The sequence below is a fragment of the Pteropus medius genome, unplaced genomic scaffold (genome assembly GCF_902729225.1).
Source record: "Pteropus medius unplaced genomic scaffold, Ma_sr-lr_union100, whole genome shotgun sequence".
Lineage (NCBI taxonomy): Eukaryota > Metazoa > Chordata > Mammalia > Chiroptera > Pteropodidae > Pteropus > Pteropus medius.
The window spans coordinates 465,467-491,969 of record NW_024356249.1 but is presented as its reverse complement, the minus strand read 5'-3'; the positions used below and the strand labels follow the sequence as shown (position 1 = coordinate 491,969).

At 48.9% G+C, this 26,503-nt stretch overlaps 2 protein-coding genes across 3 annotated transcripts in view; both read left to right on the top strand.

Moving 5' to 3' along the window:
* The first annotated feature begins 109 nt into the window (after positions 1-109).
* Positions 110-17,279, top strand: CASP2 (caspase 2). 2 transcript variants are annotated; one of them, XM_039860539.1, is made up of 11 exons: positions 110-289; positions 3,366-3,516; positions 3,797-3,964; positions 4,118-4,199; positions 4,777-4,871; positions 5,130-5,306; positions 10,455-10,583; positions 10,720-10,810; positions 14,078-14,227; positions 14,403-14,512; positions 15,058-17,279. In XM_039860539.1, exons 1-11 carry the CDS (start codon positions 216-218, stop codon positions 15,187-15,189), a joined length of 1,359 nt encoding a protein of 452 aa, XP_039716473.1. In that variant the 5' UTR covers positions 110-215; the 3' UTR covers positions 15,190-17,279. The 2 variants fall into 2 exon arrangements, with proteins under 2 accessions (XP_039716473.1, XP_039716474.1); XM_039860540.1 differs by lacking the exons at positions 14,078-14,227; positions 14,403-14,512; positions 15,058-17,279 and adding an exon at positions 10,896-10,975.
* A 3,242-nt stretch (positions 17,280-20,521) lies between these two features.
* The window catches only part of CLCN1 (chloride voltage-gated channel 1), a 28,459-nt gene continuing 22,477 nt past the window's right edge, over positions 20,522-26,503 (top strand). The window contains exons 1-6 of the mRNA XM_039860788.1: positions 20,522-21,223; positions 23,490-23,610; positions 23,951-24,082; positions 24,666-24,794; positions 25,034-25,167; positions 26,175-26,252. Of these exons, the coding sequence (XP_039716722.1) occupies positions 21,194-21,223; positions 23,490-23,610; positions 23,951-24,082; positions 24,666-24,794; positions 25,034-25,167; positions 26,175-26,252 (624 nt within the window). The 5' untranslated portion in view covers positions 20,522-21,193. The remainder of the gene's footprint in view (positions 21,224-23,489; positions 23,611-23,950; positions 24,083-24,665; positions 24,795-25,033; positions 25,168-26,174; positions 26,253-26,503) is intronic.

Sequence of the window (26,503 nt, the reverse complement as noted above, 5' to 3'; positions counted from 1 at the left end):
CTCACCCCATTGGCCGGCGCGTCCACCGCGAGGCTCTGCGCCTGCGCGCGCACCGCGACGATATGGGCGGGGCAGCCTGGCGCAGGGGCGGTGCTGAGAGACGTAGGGCGCAGGCGCATGTGCTTCAGCGTCCAGGGGAGGGATGCGCTGGACGCGAAGGCTCTCGGTTTGTTTGGGTTGTGGGCGGTGCGCGCACAGCCCGGGAAAAGCGAGAAATGGCGACGCCGATCGCGGGCTCTCGGCCTCCTCTCGAGCAAAAAGGGCGAATGGCCGCTGACAGGGCACGCAGGTGAGTGGGAGAAGGTCCCAGGGTTACTTAGTGGGCCCCAGCAAAGGGGATCGCGGGTCCCAAGCGTGTGGCCCTGGCACCCCGTCTCCATGGAGCCCCTAGAAGCGGCCTTACCCGCATTTCTGCCAAGGGTGGGAGGTCGTGCTACACCCTCTCGGGGCGCGCAGGCCTTCCTCTTCTCGGTCTTGTTCCTCGTGAGCAAAGACCGCCCCCCCAGCTTCGATTCGTCCAACTCGGGGAACCTCTGAACAAGGGGATCTCTTTCTAGTCCTGCCAAATCTCGGCTTCTCTTAAAGATTCTCCATCTTTAAGTCTTTAAGAGAATCTTCCCCTTTCCGTAATGAGGGACTGTACTCTGTCCCCTTAAAAACCGATAAGATGTGCAGACCTCGGAATTCTGCCTGATGTGCATTGGATTTGGATTGAATGTATCATGACCTGGATTTTCAAAGCAGTCAACATAAGTTTTGAGGTTTGAGTGCTTTGATAAGACAAGGAGATTCAGGCTCCTGACGTGTCTCCGCCCTGCCCCAGTTATATCATTTAAATCATTTCATGGCAGACGTCACCCAGGAGAACATTTAAGTTCCTCCTTGTCCAAACCCAGAAGATAAATTTAAGACTTCAGACTGGAAGCTGCAGAAGGACACAGAATGAAGACTGAAGAACCCCTTTTGTGTCCTTTTCTCCATCCCCTCCTCCCCTTCCAGGTGTGTCTTAAAGTTCTAGGTAATTGTGGTTACTTTTGGAAAGTCCACATTTGAGGCGCTCCGCTTAGTATGGAATACAGGAAGGAGCAGATGTGTGGAGAACAGATGAAGAAAGTTCAGATTAACCCTAAGGAATTTTTTATTGAAAATTCAAGTCTGGAACTTGAAAGAGTTAAGAACTGGAGTCAGTCAGTGAATTGTGAATATAGATGAGATAGAATTGGGAGAGGCTTTTTTCCAATATGCGGAGTTGCTAATGGATATCAGCATTTAAGGCAGGCGAAGGTCCTCTGGAGGAAACAGGAACATAGCGGGCAAAGAGAGGACCTGGAGAGAATGATGTCATGGGACCCAAGGGAGGAGAAGGATTTCGGTGTTTGTTTTTTAGGTTTTTATTCATCAGAAGTTAACAGCAACGGGCACATACTAAAATGAGTATGATAAAGTCTTTTGCAATGGCTTTACACTCAAGCTTCTTCCCAAGAAATTTGCTGTTGCAACAAACTAAACATAAAGTCTTGCAGTACTCAGAGAAGTAAGTACCCTAGAACTAAAAGCACTGGTTTCTGGTTAAAATTGGCTTACGGTTGTGCTTACTCTACATAAAACAACTTGAAACAAATTCCAAAAGTGGAATATTTTAAGTTTAAAATTAGTCCTTAGGTTTTGTCCTAGAAAACATCTGGGCACATCAGAAGGCCCATCAAAGGATAATCTTTCATCCAAGAGAGGGACAAGAAAACAATGCACTTTTTTCAAACCACAAGAGATTTGGTCACTTAGCTTTGTGCATACTTTAGGGCAACTAGGGCAGTTTGTTACACTTTACCTCCAGGAAGGAGAAAGTTTTAAGGAAGAGTGCTCCTGGTAAACGAAGAGAGGAAACCAGGGTAAACCTGCTCAGGCACTGGTATCTCCTAAGGAAATAGCATCCAGCTGCATGCAGAGTTTCCTTGTGGTTGGCCTAGTAACACTTATACCAGAGTTCGCATATGTCATCGTTGTTACTGCTTCGATATGTTCCAAGGTGATTCTTAAATGGGGGTTTTTCATTTCTCTAGATTATGGTGTTGTAGCAGATTTTTACTGAAGGTTTAGGGCAACAAGTATTACAAGAAACAAGACGTTAAAATGGAATTTCAGACATCACTGTTCCAAACCCAAACTTTAACCTAAGTTGGCTGCTCCCAGCCCTGGGACTGTTTTTCCTGACCACTCCTCTGCCTTAGGATCCCACGTTCTACCTTCTCGGATTTCTCTCAGCTCTTCCAAAATTCTGCTTTTCTCTCCTCTAACTGTAAATCTCTAACCTAGAGTTAAGCCAAGTATATCCTATAAATGCCTGGCATTTCACTGATTCTGAGATGCACGTTTTAACATCTTTGAAATCAGGATGCATCTTTTAAATAAGTTTTTTAAGTTACACACTGAAGCCATTATCATATCCCTTTCTCACTGCCATCAGGCGCTTACTGTTGTCATATATTTGGAAACTGGCTGAGCAGGCTGACGAGCTCTGGATTTATATAAACTAGGCACATAGATGGTACACATTGGAAATGGGATTCTTTTGGCTCACGAACAGAAACGAATCTTTTTCCAAACCAACAGAAAAACTTAGAAATCCTTGCAATAAAGACATCTCTAGCACACTAAATTACCAAAATAATTTAGCCTTTATGTGCTTTACCTCTGAATGATTTCAAGTTATGGTGATGGTGTTCGTCACTGTTAGGTGTCTGCCATGACTTTCCATCATGCTCTGTGCTTACCCAGTTCTTACAGGATTCTCATCATTTCTAGTGTCATTTTGTCACAGAAACTTGAAGTTTTAAAAGCCATAGTTATAATTGGTATAACTGGCCAGACGGTGTGTGTGTTTTTGTATCTGTCTCATTTTCCATTAAAGCTGGCCATTGGTTTGAGTTTTTGCCATTTTGCCAAATTAATTTATTCCTCACCCAGGATCATTTTAAACTTCACTTTACATCACTTTCAATAGCCTAGATAAACAATGTGAGTTTTCTGGATTAATCTCTTAATTAAAATTGGTCTTTGAGCAAAATATTTCTTACAAATACATGTTTGCACGTGTGTGTATTATTCCTGTCTAGATAGATGTTTCCCTCCCCTAGACATACCATTGTCTCAGACGATGCTCTCAGTTGAACATACTCCACAAGAATCACATACCTCATTTCCTTATGCTTAATGTGTTACTACTTAATACTTCTTTGATTTTAATCAGATTCGATCAAATATGCCTAATCTTGGTTATTGTAAGTCTTATTCTTTTTGTTCTTCCTACCCCTCTTCTGTGCCAAATCTTGTATTTGATAGCCTTTCTCTCTGCCTTTTATCTATAGGATCTTGGGAGTTTGTGGCATGCATCCTGACCATCAGGAAGCTCTAAAAAAGAACCGAGTGGTGCTGGCCAAGCAGCTGTTGCTGAGCGAACTCTTAGAACATCTCCTGGAGAAAGATATCATCACCTTGGAAATGAGGGAGCACATTCAGGTATCGGGAGGCAAAAGAGAAAAGCCGAGTAAATTGATTATAGAAGAGGAACAGAGCGTGATAAAGTGTGAAAAGGATATCAAGCCTTACTAAGGAAACGAAAATGCCCTTTTATCCTTTACATGATTCAAGGATAATGGGAAGGGCTTCACTCATACATGTTCTTCCTATAAAAGAAATTCTTGAGATGGATGATGGCATTTTTAGGAAGCTCATCTGGAGAAATAAAATTATAGTTAGATAAGTAAATGTGATTTCATGTTTTATTCTTGTATCATAGGCCAAAGTGGGCAGTTTCAGCCAGAATGTGGAACTCCTCAACTTGCTGCCCAAGAGGGGTCCCCAGGCTTTTGATGCCTTCTGTGTGGCCCTGAGGGAGACCAAACAGGGTCACCTGGAGGATCTGTTGCTCACAACCCTCTCTAGTCTTCAGCATCTACTCCCACCGGTATGGAGCCCTAGACATGTGGTGTGTGAGGAGGGTTAGTTTGGTGGTAAAGAAATTCTTGAGACAGAGTGTGGGGGAGACTAGATTTATGTTTTATTTGGACTGGACCATCTCTCCCTAAAGTCCTGGCACCGGGGTCCTGATTTCTTACAGTTGAGCTGTGACTACGACTTGAGTCTCTCTTTCCCAGTGTGTGAGTCCTGTACCCCTCGCAAGCAGCTCCGCCTGTCTGCAGGTGAGAATTGGTGGGCTAAACAGGTCCCATAGATTGGCTCCCTGTTTCTTGACTAGTAGCTCACTTTGCCCTCATGTAATACCTGTTTCATTCATAGTGGAAACAGCTCCCTTGGTGAATTTGTTAGGGACTGGCAGGACAGTTTAGATGGAATGTTGGCTAGGCCCATTTCCCTTCCATCAGAGATGATTTTTTTTTTTTGGTAGTTGGCCCTCGAAGCAACTTGGGGAGGTCAGAAGTTCCTGCACGTGATTGACTGACCTGTCTCCTCTGTAAACCTGAGTGTGTGAGAATGAGTAAAGACTTCATTACAGGCCACCCGCCTGCTGATTGAAGTGCCTCATGATTAGAACAAGGCTTTTGTCATATATCTCATTCAGTCATTCAGGGTCGAGTGTCTCCTCTACTCAGGCTAAGTAAATAGGGTCCCTGCCCCCAAGGATCTTACAGATTAGGGGAGTGAGCAAGACCAGCAGCAGTTATCGAAACCCCAGTTCATAACAGTGCCAAAGTTACAATGAAGCACTAGGATTGATGCGTAGGTTACATGCTAGTGTTTTGGCTTTCTGTGCCACAGAGACTGTGGAACACTCCCTAGACGATGGAGATGGTCCTCCCTGCCTTCAAGTGAAGCCTTGCACTCCTGAGTTTTATCAAACACACCACCAGCTGGTGAGTCTTGCACAATGGTGAGAGAAAAGGCATTAGGAAATGAGACACCCTTCCTAGGCATCTGAGCTTAGCTTCCATGCGCATTTCCTTCCTGCTTTATCAGTCAAAAAGTCTTCTGTGGGCATTTCTTTGTTTTGACCTGGTGGGGTTTAGAAGAAGAATGTAATGTCTTCGTTTTCTTGAACTGTCTCATCTAGTGGGGGAGCCATAGTTTCTGTCCTCAGGAAGCTCGTGGTCTAACTGGCTTCCCCTCCCCAGGCCTATAGGTTGCAGTCTCGGCCTCGCGGACTAGCACTGGTGCTGAGCAATGTGCACTTCACTGGAGAGAAAGACCTAGAATTTCGCTCTGGAGGGGATGTGGACCACAGCACTCTTGTCACCCTCTTCAAGCTCTTGAGCTACAAAGTCCATGTTCTGCTCGACCAGACTGCACAGGTATCCGAGGCAGGAAATGCTGACATGTAATTCGGGGCCAGCGGCCCGTGGGGGCCAGAAACGTCTGCTGCTGCTCCTGTATTCCTGGGCTGTGTCTTACTGATGCTCTCTCCTTTTTACTTGCTCTGTTCTGCCTCTCACCTTGCAATCTAGTTAAAAAAAAAAAACCCTAGGGTCAGCCCGGTGCTTTGGTGTTGTGTTCTCGGGTTAGCTGCGCCCACCCTGAGTGAGAACCGTCCTGGGAGAAGGTTCTCAACGTTCTGTGTGCAGCAGCTTGATTCCCATTCACTCAGGAAGTGAGACAGAGTCACCCAGCCAACTCAGTCCTAAGCCAGGATTGCAAAGGACATTCACTCTCTGGTTACTAATAACAAGGGTCCAGTTGTTGTAAAGATTACTTTGGCAGATAGAATTCTTACAAATGATAGTTTGCTAGAATGGCCCTTGTAAATACCATCGTGTGTGAGTTCAGTGAATTAACGTATGGAAAATGCCTTATTTTTATCATCCGCGTGGCCACAAGGCTGATCTTAGGGTAGATTACTTCCAGACTAGGTGCCTGCAAATCAAGCATCGTCATTATGGGTTATTTCCTGTTAACCTCAGTGATCAAGCTGCACTACTGACTTTACCTTTAGGTATTTTGTGAATAATAACCCGTTGGCAAATTGATACTAATTCTCTATTTTGATTCCAGAGTAACAGTACCTTCTTAAACTTGCCTTTGGGAACGTCAGTGGTAGAATTAAAGTTTCTGGGAGATTCGCTTTAATCTACTGAGGTAGAGGGTGGCGGGGAGTCTTTGTCTTCAGCACTGCCTGTGGTCTCTGTTTCTGTTTGTCAGCTGTCGTGTTCACTTTTGGTAAGGCCAGTTTCATCAGTAGGTGCTCAGGTGTTCTCCTTTACATGCTGTTTTTGCCAGCTTTCCAATAATGGCCCATGCCAAGTAGGAAACCCACCCTTGCTTCAAAGCCGGAGCTGGAACAGCTTTGTTAGTTGTCACATATTCTAGTAGATTATACACTTTCTTCAGAGGCCTCTTGGGTGTGAATATGGGTGGGACATCAGCCATAATTCCTACAGGGAGAATCCTGGTAGAAAGTCACTTAACAAAATGAATGCTGCTTATGGTTCCTTACAGGTTTTGGTACAGTAATTCCTTTTACCTGGAATTTAATACATCCTGGTTTTCCAAATTGTATGTAGTCGATAAGGGGTCTTACATGCATGATAGCTAAAGATGTAAGCCTGCATCACCAAGTTAGGTGTATACTGTTTTTCAGAGACATTCAGCAGATTCAATGGACCCATGAGCCCACTTCACTAACACCATTCATGTTTATGCTAACCCTGATGCAGAGTCAAGGACCCATTGGATTCCGAACCGCAGGTCCCAGTGTTCTGTAACTGGTTTGCAGTAGCGTCAGGTTTTGAGTACCTTAAAATGGAGGAACCGTGTTAGCTATCAGATTTAAAAACGTGGAGCTCGAGCTCAAGGGACCTCAGATAAGAAAATCTCGACATCAGCAAAAAAGGAAGCATGTCCCTTATATTCCCAAGGTACAAGCAAGATTAGAGACGGTGTTTCCCACCGTAGTTAAGGGGAAGAAATAATCACCTGGGTGGATATGGTCTGAAGGATGAATGGAGGATGTGAGACTTGGGCTGGCCTTGAAGGATAGAAGCTACCAGAGCAGAGAGCAGTGGTGAAGGGATCCTAGGCTGGGAGCACAGCATAGGACAAGAAATGTGTGTGTGACGTTAGGGACCTAGTGGGTAAACCAAATGCCTGGGGCAAAAGAGCTTCAAAAATAAGATGGCGACAAAGGGACCAGAATGCACAGGGCCTTGAATGTCTTCCCAGAGGAATTGGATGTCCCCGTTTTGACGTTAGGACATCATTAGCAATTCTTGAACAGAAAGGTGGTGTGTTCACAGTGATGATTCCGGAAGATGAATATGACTCCATTATAAAGAATGGTGTAGGGACTAGTAGCAGGAGATCCAGTTTGGAATTCGTATCATAATGCCAGTGTGACATGATGAGGGCCTGGACAGGATAGTGGGCCAGAAGGGAAGGAATATATGTGAAAATAGTATGATGGCATAATGTTCTTTCAGTGCTTAGTGATTGAATGACTGCATATAGAGGAAGATGGAAAAATTAAGGAATTGAGGGCCTCGGAGGAAGTCAGGATCAAAGATATAAATTTGGAAATTACTTGTGTAGAAAAAATAATGAGAGAGTATGAGATCTTTGAGAAAGAAATTCAAGTAATAATAATTCAAGTAATAATTCAAGAGCAAAGGGCTTATTAGGACTGAACCTGGGGGTACAGTCCTCCATGTAACCTAACCCTCAGCTGTCGAGATTCAGAAACGGGAGGGGGACATTGCAGAATCAGTTTCTGACATATCCAGACTCTCAGATGCGGTTAAAATCAGGTCTTCACAAGAGTAAGATAATTTGGTGCATTGGACATTTGCACAGAACAGTTTTCTTCCTGGTAGGACCTCTCAACAAGTCAGCTCTTTTATATAATTATTTGGTGACTAAAGAAACAGAACCAAAAAAAATGAGATCCTTTCTTTTTTTCCTTTATTAAACCTTTTTGACTTTAGAAACAATTCCATTTAAAAATTGGAAATCGTAAGTAGTCTCAGGGAATCCTCTTCCCTTGGCTGTGCTGGAGAGCACACTCACTCTCACTGCTCGTGCAAGGTTCTCAGTTTTTGTCATCTGTCTTTTCTCATTGCATTTCCCTCCTGAGGTTGCTAGGTGTAGAATTGCAACTGTCATGTATGAGGAAATGAGATACGTTTTAAGAGATGAGTTTTCTTTTACCACGTGGTATTTGTTTTTAACTTGCATTCGGGTTATAGTCTGCTTTGAGAATAGGGACAAGCTATGTGTCATTCCAGGAAAATGAGATACTCACAAAATTTTGCATGTAATTCCAGAGGTTCACAGGTTATTGTCTTTTGTGTTGCCCAGCTCCTAGCCAAAAACACAAAAGTTAAGACTGTTTATAAAAAGACTGTAATTTTATCAGAAATCAATCTGCAGATCCTATTTTAAGCTATGCTAGCTTTGGAAGAATTCCCCCAAATGACTAATCCCTATTTATTTAGTCTTATTAACTCAGTTACAGAGTGTGTGTTCTTACTTTGGGCTTTCTTGTCCTTTATTTACTGACCTAATAATCTCACTGAAGTTCAAATGTTTGTGAGTAGGTGCCAAGCATAAATGTTTATTATCTTCTTCGAGCAAACTTAATTTCGACTATTACATGTTAAATTTTGTCATGGTCCTTTCCAGAGGAGCATTCATACTTGTATATTCTCTTGAGATTATATATTCTTGAAATAATTGAATTTTGGGTATCTTTTATTACCTTAAGGTTTTCACTATTATGGTTGGCTTCTTTGTACCCAGAAAAATTACATACTTTTTCAACAGAGCCAGTTATTCCATTTCCAGATGCAGAAATTGAGTCTAAGTTGCAGACTTTTGAGTCTTTTGTATAATTCTCAGTTATCCGCAAACAGAAGTACAGTTGACCCCTGAACAACACAGATTTGAACTGTGCAGTTCTACATATATGCAGATTTTTTTCAGTAACTATATAGTCGTTCCTTCGTACCCCTGGGCTTTCCATCCACAAATTTATTCAGCCTCAGATCAAAAACAGTATTTTCAGTCCACAGCTGAGAATCTGCAGACAGGCAAGGCTGACTGTGTGCATTATTCTCCACTATTTTATATGAGGGACTTGAGCATCCGAGGATTTCAGTATCCACAGGGGCTCCTGGAACCATTCCCCGACAGATACAGAGGGAACAGCTGTAGTTCAGTTCAGAGAAAGTCAAAAGTTATATGTGGATTTTTGTGCAGGTTGTCAGCGCCCCTAATCCCTACTTTATTCAAGGATCAACTATATTCACATAGATGGGTAGTTCGCAGACTTTGCATATCAGAATCACCCTGAGGGCTGGTTAAAACACAGTTGTGGGGTCCAAGACTGCATTTCTTATAAGTTCCCTGGTGATTCTGATGCCGTTGTTCTGGGGACTACACTGAGAACCACTGCAGTATGTCATACAAGTGATTACTTCTTATCAGGGGCTTTGTACCGTAACCTTTCTGCCTAGGTGGCATATTCATGTTCATTCTAGTTCAGATTCATAATAACTAACTTGAGATCTCTGCTCATCTCAGATGGGAGAGATGACCCAGACATATTGGGTTGTAGAAGGCGACGTAGGTTTATAATTACTGCCAGATTATTATACTGTTAGATACGGTATAACTTTTCATTGATGGGCCAGGTCCCTGAGGTAGAGAAGTACTCATGTATGGCAACTTTGTGCTAAGTATGCAGGATTCTACGTTGGACTGCAGGTTTCTTTGAAAACTGATAGTATTGTTACCCTTCATTAGGCATGCTTGTTACAGTAATGGCAGATCTTTGCAATATGTGCCAGACATAGTTATAAGTCCTTTTCTTAAAAAAAGGTATTAGAGCCTCGAGGGGCTAAATAACATGTTCTCATTTTTGAGCCCAGGGGTCACACCTCTATCTGCCTGATCCTGTAGCCCCGGCCTGCAGTCGAGGCCCTGACAGCCCTCCATACAGGGCATTTTATACAGACATGGTCACCTCTGGGGACACTTCAGACCCAGACAGAGAATAGTTCTCTAGTCAAGATCCTATTAGCCCTTTGTCACAGAGCACTTTATTTTCTTGTTGCTGCATAGGTTATGTTACTTCTTCATTCTTCCTGTGCCATTAACATTCAGAGGCATTTGCCCTAAAGAAAGATCTTGCTGATGATTGAGGAATGGATAGAGTTAACCAGCTTTTGATTAGCTTCATTAGTAATTTGCTTTAATCCAGGCGTTCTTAACATACCTCAGTCGGAATCTTAGGCAGCTACATTCAGAATTCTGTGTCTTAAGTCTTACGTTTTTCTGGTGAGTTCATAACTTTAGCCTCTCAAAGAGTCTCTGACTTCCCTTTCCGTGACCACAGGCATGCATATACAGGAAACATCTTATCTTCCGATGGCTTAGGGTTTCAGACCCTAAAGAAAAGCTTATATTGGTGCTGACTACAGTGAACAAGGCTAATCAGTTCTTTCTTCTAGGAAATGCAAGAGAAGCTGCAGAATTTTGCCCAGTTACCCGCTCACCGTGCCACCGACTCATGCATAGTGGCCCTCCTCTCTCATGGCGTGGAGGGCGGCATCTATGGCGTGGATGGCAAGCTACTTCAGGTGCGTGCAGCCTTGTGGACAGTGCTGTCACCTCCAGCCTGCCCTTCTGTCCGGTACTGGCTGCTGTCACGTGGACAGGACTCGGGAGGTCCTACTGACGGCTTAACTGCCCTTCTTCCTTACTTTTTCCTGGCAGCTGCAAGAAGTGTTCCAGCTCTTTGACAATGCCAACTGCCCGAGCCTGCAGAACAAGCCGAAGATGTTCTTCATCCAGGCCTGCCGTGGAGGTGAGTGCCCTGGCCGACCAGCACCTGGGTGGTGGCTCCTGGGCAGCCTCCCACCAGCTCTCACTTTCCTGTTTGCTCCTCTCAGGTGCTATTGGATCCCTTGGGCACCTCCTTCTGTTCACTGCTGCCACCGCCTCTCTTGCTCTGTAAGTGTCTCCCGATGCATGTGGTGTGCCGGGACCTGGGCAGCCCGTGGCTCTCAGCTCGGTCCGCTCTCTGTGCACCGCCATGTCCTGTTCTCAAGACTCTCTGCCATCTTCTTCGCCTTCTCTTCTGAGGACGCTGACATTTTCTGTGCTTATCGATAACCCTGATGCACCTTATTCCTTCCATTTAAGGATTTTCTCTCCGTCTCTTCTTCCTGTCCCTCTCGCTTTATCCCTTCTTCTTTTCCCGTCTCCATCTTTCCTCCCCATTTCCACTTTTTCCTTTTTCTTCTCTTTTCACCTGTCCTGCCATTCTTGCCTCCGTTCTTTTCTTCACCCACGTGCCATGCAGGATAGCAGCGCAGAAGCCCCAGGTCAGCCCTTGACTCTTCCTCGTTCGTCCATCCGTCCTCTGCTTCCAACCCTCTTCTTCCTGACATGCAGTCTGTCTTACCCCTCGAGGAGCCGGGGCCCCATGACTGGGCACAGAAGACATTCAGGCATGCTTCTTATCTGGGAGGAAACCAGTAATAATTAAAACCTCTAACTTTGGAATCAAATTCTGCCTCTACCCCGCCTGACTCTTGTGTCAGGTCGGAGAAGTTACTTGATGTCCCTCCACCTTCGCTCACTCAGTGTAAAATGTAGATAATCATCAGGCCTACTTCATTAATTCATGTGATTAGATGAATTAATGCTTATGAAGGGCTTACTTAGTACAGTTACTTAACTCATAGTAAATCTACAAAAATGCCAGCCGTGGATGCTATAACATGATCTGTGCCCTCATGGGGTTTATAGTTTGGTTTAAAGGTTACTTAAAATACTCAAAAAAATTTTTAACCTGTTGTGTATTCAACAAATGTAAATGGCTAATAATGTAACTACCCTTTTAATATCACCAAAGAATGTAATCCATTAAGGTCCTACATGACTAGGACTGCACTAGGTACTATCACAAGAACAAAAGAAAATGCGATGTCTCTCCCTCCCTCCTTCCCTCTCTCTCTCTCTCTCCCTTTTTCCTTCTCTCAAAAGAACCTACTAACTTACTAGGAAAGTAAAGCAAATAAATATACACGAAGTCGCTTGAATATATTTCAGAGGCCTCAAGTAAGCACGGGCGAAATCAGATCAGACCATACAAAGTAAGCAGTAAGGAATAGATCATTTTAAGTCAGCTTAGTTGAAGAGATTTTGTGGATAGGGCAAGGCTTAATTTGGACCCAGAATGATAAGACTTACGTAGGTGTGGAGAAGCAGAAAGAGACTTTCAGAAGAAAATGGGAATACAATATGACAAGCACACCAAGACTAAAAGGGTGCCTCCCATCCCACTCCCCCCAAAAATGGTGCTGACTCATAAGTATACCTGAACCTAATTTAAAAACTGAGCATCTAGTATATATGAGATGTGGCTGGCCACAAGAGGTAGAGCCAGCTGATTATAAACCTTTAGTCATGGCTGAGAGTTTGCACTTCAGCAGATAATAGTACGTAGCTGTTGGGAGCTTAAGTAAGAAAAAGATGTGATGAATTTCTTTTCAGGACGATTACTATGGCCGGGAGCTGTACTAGGAAAACAATTCGTGAGAACAGGAACTTACTTTTTCTTCAGCTGCTGTAGTCCTAGACCCAGAACACTGCCTGATACATGGTATCACTTAATAAATAAATGGATGAAAATTAACCTGCCTAAAAAACTGTAGCAATAACATAGAAAACAGATAGGAGGATATTGTGAAGAAAGAGCCAATGACATTTATTAATAGTCCTGAGACATGAAAGCGAGAGGAATATTCTTTATCTTGAGGGAGACATTGAGCTTGGTCTAGTTCTTCTAGGAGGTGTCTTCAGCAAAAAAAAATGAAACATATCTGTGATTATTTATCCTCCCGTGTTCAGAGATACATGCAACACTAGGTCTGGATAGGGAGAACTCGTTCTCTTCTGGGGTCATCTGAATACTCTCTCTAAACTCCTTCGAGGGGTGACTGGTAGCCAGCTCTTCCTTTGAAAACTTGAGCCCACCTGTCTTCTGCTGTATGTAGTTAATAAGATCGATGTCCGTAAAGGTGCCACGCCTGCCTAAGCTGGAGTGTAAGCTCCATGAGGACGGGGACTTTTTCTTCGCTATGTCCCTAGGGCTTAAAAACAGTATCTGACACGAGGCTTTTGCTCAGTAGGTTTTTAGAGGGTCGGTGAATCCCGGTCGCTTTCCTCACCATTCTTCAAGCTTCACTTTGCTGTTAGGCTCTCTGGAATGTCGCGTAGAGCGGGGAGTGCCGGGAAAGGGCATGCTCCTTTTGGTGTGGTGACCTATGTCGCTCTTTCCCACCGACAGCACGCCTGCCACCCCCAAAGTGAAACATCAAAATGAGAATATGTCTGGGGGCCGGGTAGGGAAGGCCTGGGTCGAGAGGATGGGCATGTGCTCCGGGTGTGCCGAGAAGCTACTGCTGAAATGGAAGAACAGCATTCTTTTTTGGTCCTATAGGAGAAAACAGTCAAATTATCTCAATTTGAAGTTTTTTCTCTTTTAAATGTCTCTTAAAACTTGGATGCCTGCTACAGTTTGGCTTATGAAATGAATAAACAAGTGATTTAAAAATGCCAAAACGCCTTAGAAACAACTGGTCGTGGTTGGTTTTGTAATCTTTTTGTTACATAGATTCAAGGTCAAGACTTTTATATGGCATACGTGTAGTAATCATACTTTTGGCTTATTAACTTGTTTTTCCTTTTATAATAAAACCATATCAATGTTCTGTCACGTGTTTGAATAAAAGGCACTGCGGCTGCCAGGTACATTGTTCAGGGAACAAGTGAATCACGGACATGGACGGTTTTTAGTTCTATTTACAAGCAATGCTGGATTCCGCCCTTGCCCTGTCTCACAGGGTGGACCCAGCCCGGACCGTGTGTCTGCGCACCCCGAGTAGTGGGTGCATGCTGGGAGAGCAAGAGTTTCTGTTTTTTAATTCATCAGCCCTAGGTTGGAGGCAACAGCTGGAAATGGCTCTTCCGAGTCACGGCTACGGGGGCCTTGGGCTTGCCCGTGACCGGCCTGAGAGAGACGGGAGGAAATAACACCTTTGCCCATTCTGCCTGCCTCCTGCAGATGAAACAGATCGTGGGGTTGACCAGCAGGATGGAAGGAGCCATGCCCCGGCCCGCGAGTGTGAGGAGAGCGATGCTGGGAGGGAGCTGCTGCTGCGGACGCGGCTGCCCACGCGCTCAGACATGATTTGCGGCTATGCCTGCCTCAGAGGTATTTGAGTTCGAGCAGAAGACTCCAAACGGTGACACGCGAAGCCTCGCACCCTTTCACGCAGGGCGCTCCGGCTGGGGAGGGTCCAGGGGGCCACGAAAGGCTGGTTTGGGACGTCCGGCTGAGTGAGGGTGTCCCCTGTCCTACGCACTGCTCACTGCTGTCCTGGTCGCAGGGACTGCCGCCATGCGTAACACCAAACGGGGCTCCTGGTACATTGAGGCCCTCACTCAAGTGTTCTCTGAGAGGGCCTGTGACATGCACGTGGCCGACATGCTTGTGAAGGTACGTCGGCTCCGTCTGGCTCCTTGACCTGCTCCTCCTCGGTGTCCTCCCTTCCGCCTCCCTTCCTCCTCCCTTCCTCCTTCCCCTTCCTTCCTCCTTCCTCCTCCCTTCCATTCGGGCTTCCTTCCTCCTTCCTCTTCTTCCTTCCTCCCTTCTTCTTCCTTTTGAATAATCCTGCTATTTTTATTATGGGCCAGCGGTTTCATTTTTTCATTTTTCATCATCAGCGCCTGTTTTTTTGCCGTTTTGTTTTGTTTTTTTCATCTTCTGCGCGCCGTCGCCGCCTGTCGCCGCCGTCGCGCAAGCCATGCCGCACGCCGTCGTCGCCAGTTTTCCGACGTTCTGCGCGCGTGCCGTCGCCTTTTCCCGTCGCCGTCGCCGTTTTGCGCGTTTTATGCGTTTTTTCTCCCTTTCCCGCTCCTCCCTTCCTCCCTTCCTCCTCCCTTACACTGGTTTTTGCCGTCGCTCCACCCTTTCTGTTGTGCCGTTGGTGTCATGGAAACACCAGGTTCTCAGACTCGGCCCGCTGGTTTCTGCCTTTCCAGGTGAACGCGCTCATCAAGCAGCGTGAAGGCTACGCCCCGGGCACAGAGTTCCACCGGTGCAAGGAGATGTCTGAGTACTGTAGCACCCTGTGCCGTCACCTCTACCTGTTCCCGGGACACCCTCCCACGTGATGCCATCTCCCCGTCGTTCATGCCAGATCGAGGCCACTGGACCACCGGAGGCGTGGTGGAGCCTTTTCTCTTCAGGGTTACGTTTCTGTCCTTCCCCCTCAGGGACTGGGAGTCTCCCGGGCTGGTTTCGCACACCTGTCATCTCCACCCTTGGGTCCGGGACTGCAGGCCGGCTCCTCCGGTGTGACGCGCTGTCCCTGTGGCGCTGGCCCTGGACTGTTGCCAGGAGCGTCAGGCTGCAGCAGAGGAGCCTGTCGGGAGGTGTGAACACGGTGTCTCCGCGAGGAGGGGGCGTGGGGGTCGCCTCGTCGTGTGTGCTCACTTCCTGCCCCAGGGCTTTCGTAGGTAGCGCTTCGGTCACTGTGGCTCAGAGGTCTCCTTTCTTTCCTTTCATTCTCCCACCCCCATTTGTCCCAGAGTGAGAGTTTTGGGGGGGTCCTCATTTAATGTAGGCATTTCTCATTCGGCTTCGAAGGGGCAAACGGGGCCAAAGACACACACCCTCTGCTGCTGGGCGTGCGGCACTGACCTGTGCCTGCCTGCAGCACGGCAGGGCCACCCGCTGGAAGGACAGTCTTCTCAACGCCACTCGTGGCGCCTTTAGACTCGAGGAATCCCAGCCGTGAGCAGAGGTTAGGGTTCGCACGCCCGCATCTGTAGCTCGTTGATCTTTGCCCATGGAAGTTCCAAAGATCCTGTCCTCGCTGCTTCCTCGGAGCTTCGTTGCGAGCCGAGCCTGGCAGAGTGCCAGCAGAGGCGGATAAGAGTGGTGTGGTTCCTCATGTTCCGTAATCTGTGTCACCTTTTTTCTCTCTATGAAATGTCCCTTTCTATAAAAGCTTCCTAGTTACTTTCTGCTTCTTGTTTCTCTGTCTTTACCTTCATTTCGTCCTATTTACTTCTGCCACCATTTCGGTCTAAACTACTAATCGGATTATTTGGCTGCTCCAGGATGTGATGTAGTCCTTTGTTCCTGCTTTCTGTTTCAGTATTAAATCCCTTCTGGTTTTGTGTGCCATTTCCCCTTCCACCTCTGTCTTTCCGTTTCAGGGAGGCCGTTGTTTCTGCAGTGCATGGGATTCGTTGGCTCTGGAAGTCGTATTTATCTGTGCTTGTATGAAGCTTTCCTGCGCTTGAAGGTCTTCTCCTTCCACTCTTGCCCGTTTCAAGCTGATGTCTATGTGACAGGTTTTGGTTTGGGGTTTGTAAATATAAATCTGATCGTGTCACTTCTGTTTGGAATCCTTTGGTTTCCTATTACACCTCAAATAAAATCCAAACTCTTTGCTTTGGCCTGGAGGGCTCCTGCCTTTCCCTCTGACCCCCAGTGAGTGCTGCTTTCTCTCTAGGTGACGGCTCCAGTGGCTTCCACAGTTTCAAACATTCAAGATCGTTCCTGTCCTAAACCATCACGCTCTGTCGGGGTCCACTGAGTGCCACGCCTCACCGCTCTTGGCTTGGGTGGCTTTATTCAAGTCTCAGCCCAAATGCCACTTTGTTGGGTAGGCCTACCCAGGGCATTCTCTCTCTAAATGAGCTTGCGTTTCTTTATTACTACAGCCTGTTTAATTCCTTGACTGCAGTTTCGGCAGTCTGTAATGAATATGTTATATTTGCTTCATCTGTTCCTTTCTGTCTCTGTGAGGGCCAGAACCTTGTCCCTTTTGTTCACCAGTACGTACCCAGTGCCTGGCACATGGCAGGTCTTCAATAAATGTTTGTTGAGAGAAGGAAGGAAGGAAGCAAGCAGGCAGCCCTAGCTAGAATACTGACCATACACACAGTTTGGTATTTGTTTTCATGTGTTGTTTATCCACTGGCATTACTAGCTCCTGAAGACGTGTCACGTGTGAGACAACTTCCTGCACATCCCCCATGGTCTGGCACGGTGCTCGGCCGTTGCGGTAGTCCAGGTGCTCAATACATACTTGTTCTGTGAGCCAGGCAGTTTGGAGACTTGTAGCCAAGTCTTGCCTTTGGGTCAGTATCGCATGGAAGTATTTGGGTGATGGAACTTTTCCACTTCCCACTGCCAGGATGTTGTGTTGCCATCAGGTGCCAAATAAATGCTCATATTTATTAGTGCCGTGTGCCTGGTGTCTCTGTGTCTGTCAATAATCTTATGAAACCCCTGTTTTTATTTTCTTGGCCCCTTCCGACATTCCTCACCACTACCCAAGGGCTGCCCCTTCCTATTTTGTTGCCAGATCTTCGTATGTGCGGGTCCCCACCTGGGAGGAGGCCACCTTAGTAGTCATGGCCACAATCAACTGCCCAAAGTATGGCAGCGCTGGATTTCGCACAGTTAGAGGCAGAAGAGTCATCAGCAAGCAGTGTTGGTCCTGGATTTAAATTTTGGGATGAAGGCTGGGGAAACATCGGGCTGGAATAGGAGGGTGATGAGGTCTGTAGGGTTTCTTATCTCGTGTGGTCCAATTTGGATTTCAGGTTTTCTGGGGTAGGCACAGGTTGTAAGAATTCTAGGGCAGCTAGGACGAGATCTAAGCAGTGGGCTGTACGTAAGTTGGGGAGTTCTTGGGGTACGATGGATCTAAGTGCATGCCTGAAGAGGCAAGTGCCGATGGGCCGCGGGGGCTCGGCAAGAGACCGGACGTTCTGTAGGAGCCCTGGGGTGGGCAGCAGCTGTGGGGCCTGGGGGTAGTCGTTGAATCCAGAGGGGAAGAGTGGGAAGGGACTAAGGGGCCTCAGAAGCACGTCGCCCAGTGGAGGGAAGGGAAGTGGCTGCAGAGGAGCACTGAGGGCAAGCGGGCAGGCGGAGTGGACTGGAACTGGTAGGTTGATCAGAAAAAATGGATAACCGGGAGGGAGTGAGGGAGGGAGGGGCGCAGAGTCTGGGAGAGGTTAAAGTACTGGATCGCTGGAGTGAGGAAAGTACCCTTTTTCAGGACAGGAAAACTTTTTGGAGGGGTGATGTCTGGGATTACAGAGCGGCATCTGCCTCTGAGCTGGATTCCGTGTCCTTCCCACCGCTGCCCTTGAATAAGGGTATCAGGTTGACTTCCAGAGCTCCGTTCCCTCCCCCCTGCTTACCTCTGCCAGGGATTCTCTTCTAAAATTATCCCCTCCCTGAGCTGGGGGCTGGAGGGCAGCTTTACTCTCATGCGGAAGAGAACAGGAAATGGAACTCAAGAGAACAGGAAATGGAACTCGGGAAACTGAGCAAGGGGGCAAGGCATCTATCTACTCTGAGGAGGGAGCCACCCAGAATCGTCACAGCTGACCCAGGGCTGGGTATGTCACGGGCATCGTGCTTGGCGCTCTCCCATCCCCGCCACAGTGCCCGGAGGTAGTCACTTTCCCATTTTACAGGAGAGGAAAATGAGGCTCAGAGACTTCGATTATACCAAAAAATAAAAAGGGAAGAAACGTAGCTTTGAGGGCATAGACTTAGAATCAATTAGAATTTCAATGTTAGCTCAGCCTTTAAAAGATGTTGGAGACCTTGGCTAACCTCATACAAGTTCAGTCCCCTTATCAAAAAATGAGGAACGTTGTTTCTACCTAAAAAGGGCAGAGGATTTACTGTGAGGACATGTGGTAAATCGCAAGGTGTTAATGCATTAACTCTCAAAATGAGCAGCTGTTTTAATAAGACTTAACATTCATTCCGTGCTTGCTGCGGGCAAACACCGTGGTAGCATTTTTGTGCATTCTTTTATCTCCCTAACCCGAGTTGTGGGGTTCCTGCCTTTCTGCGGGAACAGGTCAGGATGTGAAACAATCTCACCTTGAGTGTGCGCCCTTAACAATATTGCTTCTATGACTGCCCAGCACAGGGTTTTCTCCACACTCTCTGGGGCTATAGATTTTTCCCACTGAGCTGAGAGAATAAACGTGAGACCGAAGACTTATTCCATCTTAGCCCTCGTTAGGTAGAGCATAGAGAAAAAGTGTACCGTGCTTGCAAAACCAGAAGGGGGAGAGAGAGGGCTGTCCAGTGCAATAGGGAAGGCCTCATGCAGGGCATGACAAGGGACCGAGGATTTTTTTTTTTTAGAGCACCTGGAAGGCAAGGGCCAGTAAGGAGTAGTGGGGAAATGACTTAAGTGGGTAGAGCTACAAAGAGGAAGTTCAGAGGAAGTTGCGGTCGCCTGGGAGAAATTTCAGAAGCAGGTGGTCATGGGTTCCACACACAGCTGCGTGTGCAGAGAGAAAGTGATGACCAGAAACCCCTTTACGGTATTCTGCCCGGCAGGTTGGGGAGGCCAGACTTGGAAGAGATGGGAGTCTCAAAGGCGTAACCCTGGAAGAAGGTCTGTGCTTAAACAGATGCCAAGAGGCTGGCTCGTTCACAGCCACCTACACCCCAGGACACACTTCCTCCTGCATGGGTGTCCCATATGGTCACTTTCGACACCCTTCAAATAGCAATTCATAAGCCTATGAGTTGTAACCTTTTAGTATCGTGGATCTCAAGAAAATATTTAAAACACCAGAAGAATGCATATATCATACACTATACATACAGGATACATCCATGCTTACACATGTTTCCAAATTAGGAGCTCTTCACGGGACTCCCCAGAAATCCACCTTTGGCCTTCCGTGTAGGAACCTAAGCCCTGTGACCGTGGTGGGGAGTTAGGGGAAGGCACAGCTGGCATTCTAGTTTCTCGTTCTCTTACAGGAGGACACTCCACAAGGTTTTAACTATTTGCGATCTCAAACTCAAGATAATTCCTCTCAAATCCTTGGCATTAGCAGCTGGAGAGTTCCATGCCCCTCCTTACTCCAGAATCTGGTTTTCAGAGTCGCAGCTGATGCTTCTACTTGACTTGGTCGAGTGCGAAGGCTTCCCGGTCCCATGGAGCTCTGCCTTCAAATCTTAGAATCCATAACCACCACCTGACTTTCTCAGGAAGAGTGAAGGAATAATAATAATTGCCTTAGATATTTGTTTCTTGGGATTATCAAGAACCTACAGAAACTGGCTACTTTTAAGAGAGCCATACTCCACAGTTGAAAATCTTTCCTATTTCTGAAGCCCTTCCAAAAATATAATTTCACTTTGGCACTCTATTTTCCTTATTAAGAGAGTATTCCTTTTATCTCACACCAACCACTTAGATCTTTTATTTTCCGCCTGCAGAAAAGGCGGATATCACAGAACTTTCAGTCCCTCAAAATGGCACACATTTGCCATCTTTGCGGGTGGATTATAGGCCTTCGGGCTTGTAGGATTCACGTTGGAAAAGGTGCTTTCAAGGGTATCCATCTTCCCAGCTGCTTTGGACAGTTCATTAAGCCTAGATCAAAATACCCTTGTAGACCAGCTGTGTGGTGTTCCTACCCTGTTGTCCCTGAACTTGGACTGTCCAGGGACAGACTCCGCTTGGTGATGGATCCTACACCACACATTGGCTTGTGTTTATAACCTCTGTAGTGAGGAGTTCGCAGGAGAAGGAATGTCCTAGGAAAATTGGTGAAAGAAGAAAAAAAAAATGTGATGCCAGATAAAGTAGTTTGTCCTTGGACAAAAATTATTTATTGACCTGAAAAGGGAAGAACAGCAGAGTACTTCCCTGTCATCTTTTAGGTCTGTCAGCTGGTTATGAGAAATACTCCCTCACCTGCTGGTTATGAGAAATACTCCCTCACCTGCTCTGTGCCCCCCTGCTCCCCGCCCACTGACCCTTCTCCCCTGTTATCTAATCGAGACTGAGGCGAGTGCTTCCCAGGCCACACGGGGGCTCAGGCCCTCCCCATAAATCCAGGTGGAGCTGACGCGTATCAGTCTGGGAAGTGGGAGAAATGCCAGAGCTCAAGGCTACCACCACTGCTTCCCACGCCGCCCCACACCCACTGGGTGACAAGGGTGGAGGTCAAGGGGATGGCACCGACGCGTTATTAGCAGCCCCTGGCACACAGCGAAGACAGAGCTGGAGGAGAAAACTGAAAATCGGATGGGCTGGGAGAGCTGGTGCGACAGATGAGGACTAGACCTTGGGAAGATTCGGAGCTGAGAATAACCTGATAGGGAAAGATGGAAGAGCGGCGCCAGTTACTGTCCGGGGTGAGTCACTCTCCAGTATTTCCAGACCTCGATCACTCCATCCAGCACCCCAGCCTCACCTGTCCACATGCTGGAGAGGGCAGGTGGGGCACACAGCGTGCAGATCTAGCGCACTCTGTGAGCACGGAGGTGGGAGCATGCTAAGCAGTTTTCCACTGGTCTGGGCGATATTTATAGAGGACCGGCACCTTGGGGCTGGAAGCCTCCTAGTGACTAAGGAGGGGGACAGTGCTGCTGGCCCTGCTGAGGGAATTCCCTGCGGGGCTGTCCCTCAGGTTCACATCCCAACTCCTCCCCCGCACGGCTCTCACACCTGTTTTGACCCCAAGCAGATCAGATGTGGCAGTGGGGGGGTCATGTGATGGAGAGATGGCTATAAATAGCGGGGGTGGGCATGCTGCCCCAGACGCCTTGGGGACAGGCAAGAGGACAGGCTTAAGGAGCTGTACTGGGGAGAGGACGGGGGCAAGCAGGCCAAGGCCTGGCCGGGGGAGGGAGCATGAAGCCATCTGAGTCCCAGCGGCGTGGGGGCGAACAAAGCTGGTGGGGGAGTGCCCCCCAATACCAGTACATGCCCTTCGAACACTGCACCAGCTACGGACTGCCCTCTGAGAATGGGGGCCTCCAGCACAGGTTCCGGAGGGATGCAGGCCCCCGTCCCAGCGCCCACCCCACGCAGGTAAAGTCCTAAGGAAGCAGGTAGGGGAGGGGGTGGGTGAAGACACAATGGTGTGATGGATGGAGGGAAATTAGGAATTGGGGGGGAGAGAGGGAGCAGTGTTGTCTTTTTCACTTAAAAAAAGGACACAGCAACGTGTTTAAAATACGACAACCCTTCGAAGGCCTGGGCCCAGTTCCGTGTGCCATGCCCGAGAGCCACACGTCCTTTTAGATAACCTTTCCCGGCGGAATACTGAGTCCTACGGGGGATGGCAGAGCCACCCGTGCATGACGAGCCCGTGCTTACATAAGCTACACGAGTGACTGGCCAAGGAGCCCACACCTCTGCGTGTGCAAGCTCCCTCACACCCTCACCCACACGCGGCACCACCCTACACATGGCGTTTTCGTTAACCAAGCCCAGACACCAAGGCCTGTCAGCCTGGAGCCCCCTCCCCCGAGCTCTGCTCTGCTATGGCGCTCAGTGGGAACCAGCCAGCACGGACTTGGTGCCTTCAGTGTTTGCCAGCCCGGTCTGATATGGAGCACCCCTCTCCCTCCCCTCCACCAGCCTGGGACCCGAGGGGGTGAGATGGCCTGCGGAAGGGCGTGCACTGAGCACCATGTGCAGTGTCTCCTCTCTGTGTCCCAGGTGGGGCGTGGAGGGAAAGACTGCCTCCCTCGGTCACTACCAACCTCATCCCAGAAGACAAAAGTGCCATGAGCTGGGGCTGTTAGCGTGCGCCTGTCCACTGCTCAGGCTTCAACGCGCTGCTCATGTTGCGAAATCAGATCTCTTCCACCCAGGCTCTCCCAGACCAGCAACTTTGGCCTGGCCTGACCCTGGCCCCAGAGGACTGCGTTAATGCAGTGGGGGTGGGGCAGGCCAAAACCAATTAGAGCCACACCTGGGGATGCGGGGGAGGGGGCTACCAGATCCGAGGGGCGCTGTCAGCTCCCTTCACCTTTCTGGGGAGCATCTAGCTACCCTGCTCTGGGAAGAAGAGGATCAACTTGCCTTCTCAGGGCTGGTTCCTATCGGTACATACAAGTCCAGGGAGTGAGGGACGGGCTTTCTCCAAGCTGGGCTGAGCATCCGAAGGCCTCCACTAGGGCTAGACGCACCAAGGTACACAGTGCAACCAAGAGTCACCTGCTGGTCTGTCCTCACCCTGCCCACGTCAGGATTCCTAGGAGGGAAGTCAGTGCGAGGGGTCTGGGGATGTTAGAGAGACAGGCTGAGATACAGCAAGCAGAGTGACACAGAAAACATCTCATGGACGCAGATACCCAGTCTTAGCACAGTTCTTCTATCTCTACTACAGAGTAGAAATTGGCCTCCTTGATGAAGGCTGCCATCGACCACGATGAGTACAGATGGAGAGAGAGAGTGAGGATGGACAGACAAGGGTAAAGAGTGGGAAACGTGCAAATGGAGAGTGGGGAGTTGAGGGCAAGGAGGACCTCAAAGGGACCCTACACAAGGCCCTCAACACCCAGGATTTTAAAAAGCTGCTCATTTTTTCTGTGCATCTCTGTGCTTCCCTCTGTCCATTCCTTTTGACTCCTCCACAAGACAGACACTTCTCATTCTCCCCCTGTCCAGATTTACGGCCATCACAAAGATCAATTCTCAGACAAGGAGCAGGACATGGGGATGCCCAGGAAGAGCGGCTCCAGTACTACCGTGGACAGCAAGGATGAGGACCACTACTCTAAATGTCAAGGTGATGGGAACTGAGGAGCACGGTGACCTGGAATAGGAGGAGGCACACGGCTTAGGAGAATAACTTGGATGTCCGACTGCATTTATACCCCCCTCCCACATACACCCGCAAAGCCCTCCTCCCAGTACTAAGGAGAGGCATCTCTCCCCATCTTCTTCCCCACCCTCCCTCCCACCCAGCCCGAAGAAATGAGCCCAGTGGGGAACTGGACCTTGGTGCCTCTGGAAGGGGTGGGGGCAGAGAGGTGCAGAGAGACTCCGTGAATGAGATATCTAGACAAGACCCCCATGCAGTCCTCAGTTACATACCCCAGTAGTGACATACCCCTTTCTCCTCCTAGACTGTGTCTGCCGCCTGGGGCGTGCAGTAAGGAGAAAATTAGGGGAAGACTGGATCTTTCTGGTGCTTCTGGGGCTGCTTATGGCTCTGGTTAGCTGGAGCATGGATTACGTCAGTGCCAAAAGCCTTCAGGGTAGGTTTTACCTGGCCCCACCCCCTCGGCCTGTCCCCACACTGTGGCTGTGTCTAGAGCCCCCACCTAGGATAAGCCAGAAGGGCTCTAGGAGTGGGACGGAGACCAAGAGTGACCGGCCCAAGACAAGGCCAGACCAGCCCCAGACCATCTATCCCGCCCCTCCACCTGCCGCCCGCCACGCTGTGGGTGCCCCTCGAATACCATGACCTACTCACCCTAGTTTTTCCAGGGCCTTCCCAGTTTGGGCACTGTAGGTCCTGAGCCCCGGGACCTCCTCGGGTCTGGTGGTTGGTCACCCTGTGGCCTCTAACATCGGTGCCACAGTCCCCACACTCCAGTGTGGCTCTGCCAGCACCTCCACCTCCCAGGGGTGTTGGGAAGTTGAGCGGGTGGGGGCGTCTCCGGCGACCCGGGGGTCCCCATGCATGTGCCAAACGTGAATAGCGCCATCTCGCGAGGTCAAACGGGACAGCCCGCCCCCCCTTCCCCTGCGCATGCTCCTTGCACTCAGTCCTTGCGCAGCGTGGGGTGACGGCAGCACCCCAGCCAGACACGCGGAGCCCGGCGCGTGTCTCTGCAGCCTACAAGTGGACCTACTACCAGATGCGGCCCAGCCTGCCTCTGCAGTACCTGGTCTGGGTCACCTTCCCGCTTCTTCTCATCCTCTTCAGTGCCCTCTTTTGCCACCTCATCTCTCCCCAGGCTGTTGGTAAGAACTCTCCAGCGGATGCCCCACGTCTCCTCATGATCTCATTGTCCTGCTGACCCTCCCATCCCACTCCCTCCCTGGCGCAGCCCTCCTGGCAGCTCCTGCACCTGCTTCGCCCCGGTCGTCCCCACCACAGGCCTCTCTCCCCTACCTCCGTCCCCATGTCCCCCGTCTGGGTATTCATCTCCCTTTTAACCTCTGGCTTGAACCTGCAGATAATCATTTTGTCACCCTTTTAGGATCTGGGATCCCCGAAATGAAGACAATACTTCGTGGGGTTATCCTGAAAGAATATCTCACCCTCAAAGCCTTCGTGGCCAAGGTCGTGGCCCTGACTGCAGGGCTGGGAAGCGGCATTCCTGTGGGGAAGGAGGTAGGTGGGTGTCACAGGGATGGGAGGTGGGCAGCCATGGGCACAGACAACGTGGCATGGGGACGAGAGCCAGGGCCCGTCCTGTGCACTGTAGGATGATTAGCAGCATCCCTGGCCTCTACGCACTTCATGCCCGTAGCAGCCCACAGTTGTGACAACCGGAATGTCTCCACGCATTGCCAAATGTCCCCCAGGGGGCAGGATCTCCCCTCTAGTTGAAAATCACTGCGTTAAAAATGCTCCAGGCCAATACCCTTGTTTTAATATGCAAACGCTGAGACCTAGAAGGAGGCTGTGCTTTCTTCAAGGTTATACTCATGCACATTCTTGTCCCACTATGGTCGTTAATCCACACTGCAGCCAGAGTCATCTTTTCAAAGTGGAATCAGTAATGTCTGACCTTTACTCAAGAACTTCTAATGGCTTTCCATTCTTAAAATAAAATCCACCCTTCTCACGGGGCCCTCGGAGGCCTGTGGTGGCCTGGCTCTTCTCTCTTTCTCTTCTCTCCTCGTAGGCTGCCTTTCGCTCACCGCGTTTGAGTGACAAGGCCTTCTTCCTGTCCCTCAGCCACGCAAGCTTGCCCCCCCGCCGCCCTCCGCCGCTCAGGGTCCTGCACTTGCTGTGCCCTCAGCCTGAGACATTGTCCTGACTCCCACGTGGCTCACGCCCTCATTTCAATAAGGCACTACTCAATTGCAACCTTCTCTGAGCACCTCTAAACAAATCCCCCATCCCACCCTTGTCTGTCTGTGTCTCTCTGTCCCCTTGCCCTCCCTCAGTTTCTTCCTACCCCTTAGAATTTTCTGAAATGATAAAATGCCAGCGGATCACCTCCCTTCCTCTCTGGGACGATGCTCTGTGAGAGCAGAACTCTATCTTACTCACGGCTCTGTTTCCAGGACCTAGTACACGCCTGGCGCAATGAAATGTTAGTCCACGGAATGCCACAGAGGCTCCCTCCTGGCCCCCTGCTCCTGACCCCTCGCCTTCCTTCTCTCTCCCAGGGCCCCTTTGTCCACATCGCCAGCATCTGCGCTGCCATCCTCAGCAAGTTTATGTCAGTGTTCTCTGGGGTGTACGAGGTAAGGCTGAGGAAGTAAAATGAGGCGGAGCCGTGTGTCTTCAGGATCTCGGGAAGGCTGCCTCGGCTCTGGGCTGGCCGCGATGCTGAAACGGGGCATGGCGCTAATCCACGCTCCCTTCTTCTCCACACACACCCCGCAGCCTGTCTGCACTACCTGAACCCCCTGTTTAGCGTGTGTCTGTCCAGTAACGCTCCCCTCCTTCTTGCTCTGCACCCCCGCATCGGGGACTGCACACAGCCGGCTCCTCT

What these genes read in the sequence shown, in the direction of transcription:
- CASP2 (XM_039860539.1), top strand. Translation starts at nt 216, where the DNA reads ATGGCGACGCCGATCGCGGGCTCTCGGCCTCCTCTCGAGCAAAAAGGG. An exon ending in TTCAGCATCTACTCCCACCG is followed by an intron (nt 3,965 to 4,117) that starts GTATGGAGCCCT and finishes GATTTCTTACAG; the next exon opens with TTGAGCTGTGACTACGACTT. An exon ending in ATCAAACACACCACCAGCTG is followed by an intron (nt 4,872 to 5,129) that starts GTGAGTCTTGCA and finishes TCCCCTCCCCAG; the next exon opens with GCCTATAGGTTGCAGTCTCG.